Source organism: Galleria mellonella, unplaced genomic scaffold, assembly GCF_026898425.1.
Source record: "Galleria mellonella isolate WM207_F2 unplaced genomic scaffold, CSIRO_AGI_GalMel_v1 utg200, whole genome shotgun sequence".
Lineage (NCBI taxonomy): Eukaryota > Metazoa > Arthropoda > Insecta > Lepidoptera > Pyralidae > Galleria > Galleria mellonella.
In genome coordinates this window covers 3690856-3704059 of record NW_026442034.1, presented here as the reverse complement: position 1 = coordinate 3704059, position 13204 = coordinate 3690856, and the positions used below count along the sequence as shown (strand labels likewise).

The 13204-nt window shown below is 34.0% G+C and overlaps 1 protein-coding gene across 2 annotated transcripts in view; it reads left to right on the top strand.

Moving 5' to 3' along the window:
* The window catches only part of LOC113518565 (ras-related protein Rab6), a 49177-nt gene that overhangs the window by 32656 nt on the left and 3317 nt on the right, over window positions 1-13204 (top strand). Inside the window, exons 4-6 of one of the 2 annotated variants that reach the window (XM_026903549.3) lie at window positions 742-947; window positions 4018-4084; window positions 7908-11517. In XM_026903549.3, the coding sequence (XP_026759350.1) occupies window positions 742-947; window positions 4018-4084; window positions 7908-7975 (341 nt within the window). In that variant the 3' untranslated portion in view covers window positions 7976-11517. Of the gene's footprint in view, window positions 1-741; window positions 948-4017; window positions 4085-7907; window positions 11518-13204 lie in introns of those variants that run through there. The other variant, XM_026903548.3, reaches the window with a different exon arrangement.

The following is a 13204-nucleotide window of genomic DNA, read 5'->3' as shown; positions in this document are numbered from 1 at the left end:
CCCTTCAAACCGAAACACAGCCATGCAAACACAACCGCTTCACGGTTGAAACACGAATGAGACAGAAGTACCCAAGCAATAGACTTTTGTACAAAGTCTCCCTCTGGTGATCTTGTTACTGTATGTGTTAAGATCATCAAAGACCTTTATACATATTTATAACGTCTGAAAATCATTGTCTCTTTCATTTAGCAATTACTTTAAAAACTAAAGATAAAGCTGAAAACGTTGATTTCGATGTTTTCATTGCCTCGTCGAATACGTTGTGTAATGTTCCGCCATCTTGTCTGTAAGACTGCACCTATATTGTCTGGTGACACACTTTACCCGACCAACGTTTTACGGTTTTATTTGAAATTTCTCATTTACAGACTTCTTATAAAAAGTTGCTTACTTACAATATCTTTTTCAGTTTTGTCAGTCACTGTTCATTCTATCCGTCAATTTATGTATTTCTATTATTGTGTATAAATACCTAATAGGGTTAATGTCTCAATTATTAGCAATCAGGTTGACTTTCACGCGGTACTCCTAGATACCATCGGTAATTCTTGATAAATTCGTCAGTATTGGGAATACAAGCACCTCAGTAGGTCCTGACATACTTTCATCCTCAGTGCTCCGCCACTTTATACCGATAGCGCATGCGGGGTTACCATTCCATAATTGTCCATTGAATATATATAGATATTTTTAAGCGATGAATAAACAATATTATTAACAAATAAACCGACCTTCCAGATGCGAATTCATTCCACCAAACGTCGAAGTGGATCGACGATGTGCGCACGGAACGCGGCTCGGACGTGATCATCATGTTGGTGGGCAACAAGACGGACTTGTCGGACAAGCGGCAGGTGTCCACCGAGGACGGCGACAGGAAGGCCAAGGAGCTCAACGTCATGTTCATAGAGACCAGCGCTAAGGCTGGATACAATGTCAAACAGGTAAGCGGGACAGCATATTGCTATTACAGTAATCCCCCCTATAACACGGTAGATTCGTTTCGCGTTACAGAAAAACTTGTAGGAGTATTCTCGTATAACGCGTTATGTACAAATAATACACGTTTAACTGTTCTCATTAAAAGAGGATTTAAATCGAATATTAAGAAAAAACAATGTTATAAACGAAATATCGTCATAGTCGTAGAATACTGACGGATCTTTATATGTAATATTTGTCAGAACCGTCAGTATTCTACGAATATGACGATATGTGTGTTTAATTAAAATCAAACTAAGAATATTACAAATACAAAACTTAACTAAAAAACAGTTAATTTCAAATAAATTAATAGTTTTATAACATGTTTATTCGCTGTCGGAATTATCTGAAATAACGTTCCATCGACATCTTTTTTTAATAGAATTTTCAATTATTAGTATGTATTATACGAGGGATTTAAATCGTGTAATATGAATACAGTGTTATAAGGGGATTACTGTACTTTTTAAAATTGTTAGCCTAATGAGCGGTTGACCACAAACGGCGAGCAAGACAATACAGGCGTCCATAGGCTACAGTAACCGTTTACAATCAGATGGGCTGTATGCTTGTTTGTCACCATAGTAGTATAAAAAAATTGCTGCCAGCAAGACGCTCACATCTGACGAAGCGATACAATAAAGAACTCAACGTCATATTCATAGAGATGCGCCAGAGCCGGATGTAATGTCAAACAAGTTAGCATGCCACTCACGTAGATGTCTAGGTCTAGGATGTTTAGTAAGCGTGGGTAATATATGTATATGCTTCGATATTGGGTTTCTCTGGAAATTGATGGTGGAAAAAAAGGTCATCACATTCGGATATCTTCATTCGTTTCAATCGGGTGCTTCATTTCAATATTATATATTGGACAACCGATATATAATATATATTTTATTGGGTCAATATATACATATTGTAACTACAGTATATAGATATTCCTGTATATTACCCATTTCTAGATTTTTTTATGGAACTTATAATGGCAAACAAACTGACGGCCTACCTGATGGAAAGTGGTAACAGTCGCCTATAGACATGAGCAGTACCATGGACATAACATGGTATACTATTTCGCCCATGATACCCTGCATGCGTTACCATTCCTAGGACTAGATTTTAGTACTACTTCGAATAGCAAGCAAGCGAACGTCTTACCTTATGGAAAATGGTATCAAAACTGTAGAGATCAAAGAATATACTGCAACTGTCATGATATTCTTTACACCATGTACCGGATTTGTGTCAGACAAGTTCGCAAGCGATAAATGTCCACCGCAGTCGGTGACAGAAAGGTGAAGGAACTTAACATAATGTTCATGGAAACAGCGCGTATCGGATATAACTTTAAGCGAGTTAGCAAGCTAGTCACGTACTAGATATTAAATGGGAATGACGGAACTGGCGCGGGGCGAAGGTGCTACAGATGGCGCCATGTAAATCTATAAAGCTAATGATCCTTCCCTTCCTTTCGACGATTACGTTGCAGCCACACCGCTCCAACACAACAAGCTAGCGTATATTGCTGTTAGTCCTATTGTTAGCAATATACGCTATCAGGTCGACCTTCATGTGGTTCCCCCTGGAAACCATCATGCTGAATTCCAGATGTATTCATCATGATGAACTAACTGACCTGCCTTTTCATTCTCACCTATCATCTCTCACTGGTGTCACGCCCGCGTGTACCGTTAGCGCAGGCAGGGTTAACATTCCATTATCATCCATTAAAAAAAAAGCACAACAAGCTACTTGTCATTAAATTAAAGCTTTAAGGCATATGTAATGTAGACGTTACTTGATGGTGGCGGCACCGGCGTTTGGTTTTGCCATGTGTAGCCTATATCTTGCATTTGTTAAATGTATTATATTCTAACCATACCATATCAGCCGTTAACTGTCCACTGCTGAACATAGGCCTTCCCCTATAAGGAGGGTTTTGCCAGTAGTTGCCACGCTAGGCAGGTCAGCAATTGCAGTTGAGATTAGGTGATGTTTTAAGAGTAACGCTGCTGTCCATCCCGCAACATTTAAGTTCTCTTAGTCGCTTTTACGACACCCATGGGAAAGAAAGGGGTGGCCTATATTAAAGTAATAAAGTTGCCATATTGCCGTGCGGTACCAGTATAGAATAGGCTACCCCTTCCTTTCAAGTGGGTGTCGTAAGAGGTGACTAAGGGAGGGCGAGAGATGGACAGCAGCGACCCATTTAAAACATCTCCAGAGCCTAACTGCGATTCCCAATCCGCCTGCCAAGCATGGCACTACTGGAAAAACTACCAAAGGGGGAGGCTTATGTTCATATAATAAGGTACGGTCCATCTGTGTGTGTGTGTCATTCAAATTTGTTCACACAATTTAAACTAAATTTTTGTGCCAAGTAGTGAGTTGTCAGTATTCTTACATTTAGTTATAATGTTGTTTATTGCGCGATGGTTACCACTTTCCATCATGCGGCTGACAGTTTGTATGGTACAAAAAAAATGATAAACCGCAGCCAGTGCCTTATTCTAATTAACTGAGGTTGCTACGATGGTAGACAAAAATAATGTATGTATTTAAAACAACACTTTGGCTGTTTTATTCGCTGGTTGCGCGGTATGGCACTGTGTGGCATTTTGTCTTTTGAAACTGTTTAAGAAGTCGGTTGAAACTTAAAAAAAAGGATATTCACAATTCGGTTGTATTTTTTTTTGTTTGTTATTTCATGACTCAGTTAATTCTAAATCTATTTGGAAAATTTTTTTAATGTCTGAAAGCATATACTTACAGATTGGCGCAAAAGAATTTTTTTTTCAAAATCCGTTCAGTTGTTTAGTTTTTAAATCAAAATGATGGAAGTTGGGTTTTTTTGTGGGACTCAATCTTTAATTTTTTGTATATAAATAACTTTGTAAATATTCCCGAATTCCCGAGTCAAGTCATGCCAGAAATTTGTTGCCTGAAGTCTGATGAGGAGCAAGTACTTGGTGGCGTTTATTATATTACATATTATAGTTGTTGACGTAAATAATTTATTCATTTCAGTTATTCCGACGGGTGGCAGCTGCGCTTCCCGGTATGGACTCCGCCGAGAGCAAGCCACCTGAAGACAGTATCCTTTTACATTTTAGATATAACCTATACAAAAATTTAAAAATATTTCTATGACATGCCATACAATTAATTTATTTCTACATGAGTGTCACAAATATTCTTTTTGCGTATTTTTAACTCAAAAGTGAAATAGTTTGATACAAATTTATTCAATTACATTTTGACTCTGAGACATTTTCAGGCTCTTTCAGACTTTTGAAATGTTTCATTCTTTATTATTTTTTCAATTATTGGAATATACAGTTTGTAGGGTATAAGGGAAAAAGTCTTAACTTCCCCAAGGAATATGATTCGAAACATGAATTTTTTTTTACATTTCATACAAACTGACCGTGTGGTTGGTAAACAGTTTAATATGAAAAATTCGAAATTGCATTTCGATTTCCTTAGCAAAAGATGTTCACTTACGTGAATTACATACAAATTCTGAATTATCATTATTGCGTTACACTTTATCTACACTATGGTTATTGGAATATATTTTTGATTAAAAATCGGTTCTAAAGAATTTTTTAAAACAATATTAGACACTATGATATGATTTCAGGTACAATTCGTGTCAAACATATTCATATAAATTTTAATATTCTTATCACGAGATTTAATCATGTACTTACCTAATGATTAAGAATTTAGCGTTCACTTTTGTGCCGTCAAAGATTAAATATTTAGATACCAAATAAATACACAGTTACAGTACTACCATTTTGATAAGTTACGACTATGAAGACTGTTTGGTATGCTTTTCACGGGAAAAAATATCTTTTATTTACTGGTAATTAAGTCAATTGTCGATACTTGAGTATGGGACATGAGCTCTCGATCATGGGACAATTGGACAACAAAATTATGTTAAAGATAAAATTGTTTTGGTGTCCCATTTCGTTGACCCATTTTGTTGTCCCATTTTATTGTCCCTTAACTGGTATATATAACACAGCACCCTATATTATCTGTTTCTGCACAATCGATATTTACCAATGTAACTTATTATTGTGGTAGTACAGTACACACATTCACGCTCCATACTAGCACATTATGACACTGTTATTTACGTAATTTATGTATAGCGCTAATACAATATAACGCTACTTTGATGTTTGATTTTAAATGTGACAGAAAACAGGGCAAGAAGATGGTGTGAATTGTTCTCGTTTGTTTCGTATGTGAAATTAGCTACAATGTTGTAAATTTTGTTGTCCTATCATAAATCATATTTTGATTATGTGGGACAACTGATTGAGTGATAACTGATTATTTATATTTTAGTTTAATCTCAACGACTTTCATATCGTAACTGCCTAATCTCGTCTCAGTTTCTATTGCATTTGTTTGGGAAATATACTTTTTAAAATTAATATTTCCTTAAAATTTCTGAAGCGAACTACAATTTATTTCCAGTTTATTTTTGCATTTATTGTATTTGGATACAAAGTTCTTAAGAATGAGTGCAATGGCGGACTTATCCCATAAAAAGGATTTCTTTCTGTCAATACTTGAATGTCTGATAGAAATTATGAATTAGTAGAGACAAAAAAAAAATAGCTTTTTTAAAAAATAGTAAGAGTTGCAGTTACAAGAATTACGTTTAAAAGGATTGTGCTTTGTAGACCCTGTAAACTAAAGACAGTACAAGACGCTGCACGTTGCCGTCTCTTTCTATCTCATGCTAATCGCAGCGATAACGTATCTATTGTTCAATTGTCACTTGTCTACGATGTTTGGATGTAGATTGGTTACTCGTTGTATTTTTACTCCATAATTGTTCTCAATTCAATTAAGAAATAGTCTTCAAATGACGTTTTTTTATTTGATCACGTTAGTAGCTAATTTCACTCGTGTTGACCGACGGTGTTACGCGTGGATCCCGTGTGTTCGGTGGTGGTATTAACGTCTAACCTGTTGTAAGTAAACTCACGTTACTAATGTGGATCGTGACGCTAACAGTGTGTGTTCGCTATACGGTACGCTGGTGAATTATAACTATATATTTATATGTTAATGGTGTTTACGCCTTTACTAATAAAGGATGATGAAATAATGATAAAATGGTGGACTGTAAAACTGTTATTCTCGTTGTAGTTATTTGAATTCGACTAAAACAATGTAAAATAAAAGTAATATGTAAAGTGCCGTCGGTGGCGTGACACAAAGTGGCGAACAGAGCCGAACTAAACCGAGATCGCCCGACGGCTCTCAGTGTTGCCGTTCGATGAAGCTCGGACAAATTGAATGCAACCGAAATTGTTAATATAACAGAAAAGTATTGGATGTGTGTCTGTATGAAGAGTTTTTAAGTTATTTGTAATGCAACGAGAACTATATAATGCGATATGTTTGATGATATTACATCGAAATTATTCGTAGGTCTAGTATGAACTAAAGTCACAAAAAACAAAAGATTTAAGTTATTAATACTTACTGGATTTTTTTTTATATACAACTTAGAATGGCAAACAAGCTGACGGCCCACCTGATGGAAAGTGGTAACCGTCGCCTATAGACATGAGCAGTACCATGGACATAACAGAGTATACTGTTTCGCCCATTATACTCCTCATGCGTTGCTATTCCTGAGGACTCAGATGTTATTCCTCTGTACCCAGTAAATTCACGCCATATCCCACCCTTCAAACTGAAACACAGCCATGCAAACAACTGCTCCACGGTTAAAACACGAATGGGACAGAGGTACCCAAGCAATCGACTTTTGTACAAAGTCTCTCTCTGGTACACATAACATTTTTAATTAAAAAATATTGTTTAAATATCTAAATTCTTAATTTAAAATTTAGAGATAAGTTTAGAGAATTCTATACAGGTAAAACAGTTTTATTTTGCAGGATTATAGATTGCGTTGCATTACAAATAATTTTAGCGCCCTCTACACAAACACACCTAATCCCATTTTTCTGTTATATTCACTTGATCACTGTCATTGTCATTATTTAATGATCATTCTTATCTGTTTTTTTTTTCGCGAAACTATAATATCGTCTTCAATTTATAAGAACTTGTGACGTACACCCAATACTCCAACAAACTCCAAATTTTGAATTCGTCTATCCATTACTTAGTGAATTATTAAAATAGCAACTTTCCAGTAGTACAGTGATTCATCGTGATTGCGTTATAAAAAAACTTCGACTTTTGGTAGCGCATATATACATATATATATAAAAAATTTAAAGTGACTCTTCAAAGTTCTCTGTAATTTCCGTTTACGTCCGGTTGATTTTTCGCGTCTATTTTTTTCTTAGTGGAGTATTTCTTCGTTTGAGAAACAGTGATAATAACCTAGCAGCTCCTCTTCCAACTAACAGGTCCATACTGGTATGTGGCCATATTAATATTTGTTATTATTATTATTTGTCTAGTAATCTATGTTTAATCATGTATATATATTTAATTAACTAATTTATTAATGAAAAGTATTATAAATGTGCTTTTTTGTGTGTGATTTATCTTTATGCAGTTGTATGTAGTATTGCTTCTTAATTTCTACTTAAATTACGTAGCAAGCACTTATTTCTAACGCTTGTATGTACGATTTACATCAAACGGTGTGCATGGAAATTTATTTTATAAAACCGAAGGAGGCAAAGAAATATTTGTATGAAACCTACAACTTTGTAAACCTAATCGCGCTTAAATGTAATTTCGCTCAGACGCGCATATTTTAATGTAAATCGTCCATAACATATACCTTCCACAGCTTAATAGCGCTTCATGAATACTTTACAATATCTACACTTTATTTAGCTTAGTTTTCTGATTTCTGTAGATTTTTTCGTTTTTTCCTTAATATTATATGTGTACAGTGCACGAGGTGATCCTCCGACAAGCGCCCGGCGACAACAAGGAACCAGATGGCGGATGCGCGTGTTAACTCTTACCGCCTTATCTATACTAGATATCAGACTATGCCAGGTACCAAGCAATTTGTCGTCCTAGAACGCAAGGGGTGTTCAGAGGCGTCAAGGACAAAGATACCGACAAATAACTGAAGCATGATCTTGATACGTGATTTGCGTAGCAACAATTTTGTTGTTCTCTGTCTTAGCTTCATTGTCTATGGTTTTGATTTAGTTATTTGCAGCTAACTGTACCGTTGGTTTATATTTAGTGAGTATGTGTAGACGTGTTTGTGGCAGCATACAGTTATGCGGTTAAACAGAAAATAATTATGACAGAAGTTTCAAGCTGTTATGCGAAGTTCTTTAAAAACTAAACGATCTCTATATTTGTAATCAGATTTATTCACTACATAAATTTATGTTTAATCCAAATATAATTTGGATGTACACATTAAATTCCTTTGTCTAACTTCCGGTAACATGTAAAAATGGCGGCAAATTAAGCGCGAAAATGTTTTCAAGACATTATTTTTAGCTATTATATTTATGTTATTTTTAAGTACCTATGTATTATAGTATAAAAAATAATGCTCATGATTGTCCACATTTCGTCGAGCATATTTAATTGGGCGAGCCTACGGCCGTCATTTGGAATAATTTGGTATTAGTATAAAAAGTAGAGAAATAAAAATGTATCCAGGACGACAAAGTGCAGTAACCGATCTAATTGTCATGTGCTTTTGTGTGTGTTACGGTGATATTAGATTTAATGTACTTTCAAGTAGTTTCGATTTAATATGAGTTGATACATTCTTTGAGTGTTTTCGTAAACAATAAATTACTTTAATAAAAATATCGAATACGTGTGCAATAAAAATACAATTGTATGTGTGCTTATATTCGTATCGTTAAGGCGTCAGAGTTTATTATTGGAATGTACGATTTTGTACGAAGATCGATTCAATTGCTAATGGTTATCGATATTTTTGAAATGCGCATTGAATTTTTTTTTTTATTTTAATCTGTCGACTTCCATTGTTATTATGGGACACAGGTTTACAAGAGCTCTTTATTATTAACAATACTAATTAAAATAATTATAATCGTATATATTTTATATAGGCTTGTATATTACATTCATTTAAATTTAGAATCAAACATTCCAATGTGTAAATTTTGGGTGCAACGATTTTCATTCGTAACAACCTGACAAAACTGAATCTTATTTCAACGACGTAAGGTCAAATTTGAATAGGTTTGAAACAAATTTCACCTGTTTAAATTCAACCTTATTTCAATTTTGTAGGGCTTAATTTCGTCAAGTCTACATCTCACAACCGTTACGAATTTGTAATTAAAGCACCATAGTACCTATTTCGCGCCTTTTTTCATGATGCATCTTATACACAAAAGCACGGTTCTCGCGTAGCGTTGCTGATGTCAAGCTTGTATTGTTTAGAGATGAGGGATCTATCCCAGGGTTCACGTCTAAGACTGAAGCTCGACGTTACGCCATCAGTAGATTACTTTAAACTAAGCTTAGACTACACGCATTAATTGTTTTTAGGATTTTGTATCTCGAGGCGAAAATGGAACCGTTCTGATCACTTTGTGGTCGTCTCTCTTTTATTTAAGACCTCGGTTTTTTTAAAGAATGCATACAGTTGAATTGTTTTTGATTTTCTGATACCAATTGACTAAGATAATTCAAAATTGATGCGTGTATCCATATAAATTACCTATTTGTTCATAATAAAAACTGTATATTGTCAGGTGCTCATATTAATTTTCTAAAATTATGTGGATTTAAAATTATATTTAACTTGAAGCCTGTCCATAGGCGATGTGTTGATATCGTAGTTTCTTTGGGTGTATAGAGATTGTTCATACAGGTCATACGGATTGTAATTAACTATTTATCACAATGTATTTAGTTTAATTTAATGTCACAGTCAAAGATAACTTTCATTTTATACTCTGTACTATTAATACTCGCATAAAAAGTGCGTGGTATTTTCTCTTTTCAAAATAAGCTTTTTAGCTATAGATTTTATTTAAATTTTTTTTTTTCGTATTAAATTTCAGATGTGCATAGGTACTATTCCCATCCATTGCTGAGTAGTTAATCAGTCCTCACAAATTATTAATTATTTATTTTAAAATGTTCGTAGTCTTGTACTGCAATAAATGTTATAATTTGTATTTACCAGAGGGAGACTTTGTACAAAAGTCGATTGCTTGGGTACCTCTGGCCCATTCGTGTTTCAACCGTGAAGCAGTTGTGTTTGCATAGCTGTGTTTCGGTTTGAACGGTGGGATATGGCGTGAAATTACTGGGTACAGAGGAATAACACCTGAGTCCTCAGGAATGGCAACGCATGGGGCGTATCATGGGTGAAACAGTATACTCTGTTATGTCTATGGTACTGCTCATGTATATAGGCGACGGTTATCACTTTCCATCATGTGGACCGTCAGCTTGTTTGCAATTCTAAGTTGTATAAAAAAAAAATTGATCGAAGTCAGAACCATAAGCAGACGATTTGACTTGACATAACTTGCCATATGCAAAATTGAGCCATCAAACACCTAAATACATTGTGGTTGGTACCAGTGGAGGGATGTGAGCTACTGTTTGTTGTATATAGCACGACCGCGGTACATTCTGCGTACACATTTGCAGTTCTTTATTTTCCAGTGTTGCTTATGGTACACGCGATAAAAAAGCAGTACGCTATCGGTTTACGATAGCTGTTTATCACCATGATGTTTATGGTGGTATAATATTGAGATGGATTGATACCGTTGATGAATATGACGGATCACCGATTATTCATAATTTCTTTTTTATAATTCGTACTAATTAAACGATTTCTTTAATGGTGGGCCCGGTGGGGGGGGGGGGGGGGTCTTATTTTCGTTTTAAAGTTTTTATTTTCCTGAATGAATTTATTATTTTATTTTATTAGAAAAAGCGTTTAAAGCAAAATATATCAATAACTAAATTGTAATAAATACACACGTAAAAAAAAAAACAAAAAAAAACTCCTTGGGCGACCCTTTACTAATTTATATATATAAAAAAAAAATGTACTTAAATTTATGTTATAAACATTGAGTTTAAAAAGGAATGTAGAGGAATACTAATGAATATAAGTGATCCAATAACATCAGCGCTTTCATATCATATGTCGAATTATGTATTTACATAAGTAAAATGTATGTAAATATTGCAAATGTCTCTTAAAATGTACCGCGGTCCATGTATATTTAGTATTATTTATTTATTTAGTGCTTAAGAACGGAGTTTTTGATACATCTATAAAGAAATAGTGAGTTTTACACAGCTAGCTTCAGTAATTGTATTTACCGTACCCATGCAAACCTCGCAAGTGTAGGCACTTGCAGTCCGACATTCCGCTATGTTCATTATAATCATTGCAAACAATATTTAAAATGTTTTTCTAATTTTTATCAGTGATATTCGTTCTGCTGTCAATTAATAATTATACAGTTAATAACTAATTTATATTTAAAAAATGCTTATTTAAAATAAATTATTTTTATAACATGAGTTTTTTAAAATATTTTCTTTTCATACCTTATTATAGAAATATTAATTTACTATATAACTTTTAAGAAAATAATAACTCCGTCAAAACTTAAACTGTTAGGGAGTGTTCACATCAAATATGTAGCCAACAACGTATCGTGAGCCAGTTTGAGCACATTCACAATTTTTTTTTCATATTTTCCCTTGTTTTTTGTGAATTCTCATTAGTAAAGATGATTTTCATGAGTATTTATTGAGCTATCCCTAGTAATTTATTTCTTATTTACTATTTATTATACTAGTTATATGATTATTAGAACGCAGCTTTGTTTCGGTTTGAAGGGTGGGATATGGCAGTGAATTTACAGGGTACAGAGGAATAACATCTTAGTCCTCAGGAATGGCAAGTATAGGGATGTCATGGACGAAACAATATACTCTGTTATGTCCATGGTACTGCTCATGTCTATAGGTGACTGTTACCACTTTCCATCAGGTAGGCCGTCAGCTTGTTTGCCATTTTAAGTTGCAAAAAAAAAAAACTTTATTTTATCGGAGCTCACAGTGAATTTGCTCACAGTTGTTAGCTATTTGTTTGGTGTGAATGCGGCCTTAGTTTTATTACTTTTTAAATAAAAAATTTTGCTGCAATAAATGGGATGAAAGTAATATTGGTATAACAGACGTTTGAGATATTTATTCCTAAAGGAATTAGTGTATTTATTATAACATATCAATTAGTAAACATGTGTTCGCAGCGCTATACTTTAACAATTAACCAAGTCTTTGTAGAACAAACCAGGATGCGTGGCCCATTAGACCATCATTTCTATTTTGTTATAAGACCGTGTTAAGGGCGATTTGTAATAAAAAATATATGGTTGCTGCGAACTTAAAATATTTGCGTGTAATAATATAAATATTTTTGTACTTTATCGGATTAATAATATAATTAGTATGATAATGAATGACTAATGAAAACGTGAATGAATCACCGGAACTGTGAGGAATCAATCATGGGGTGATAGATACTTTGTAGTATCCATTGTTTTACTTATACCTGTTTATATCGAATTTATTAATATTTTAGAGGAGTGTCGTCGTTTTTAACCTTCTTCAAAAAAGGAGGTGGTTCTCGATTCGACGGAATCTTTTTTATCTATGTTCCCTGATTACTCGAAGACGCCTGTATTAATTCGATTTTTTTTTATTTGAAAGGAATAATTAAACCTTAAATTAATGATTAATGATTAATTAAACCTTTAATTATTAACTTTCAGATTGGTCCCATAAGAATTTTACTAAAATCAGTTCTTTAGTTTTTAATTTAAAATAACTGGATAAGTGAATGAAATTACAGGGTACACTGGCATAACACCTTAGTGCTCAGGAATGCCAATGCATGAAGGGTGGCATGGGCGACACAGTATATTCTGTTATGTCCATGGAACTGTTCATGTATATAGGCGAAGGAAAACTTTTTTTTCAGTTGGGCCGTCAACTTGTTCGTCATTCAAAGATGAAAAGAAAATTAAGTAAAAATATTTGCTTTTGTCTGATCTGACCCATGTGTATTTGGGGAAAATGGTCAGTCATACAGGTAGAACAAAAGGATATTTATTATTTACCCTTAAAAGGATATTAATATGATTTCTATTTAACCCTGTATATAAATCATATTTGTCAATTATTTTCCAGTGATAAAATA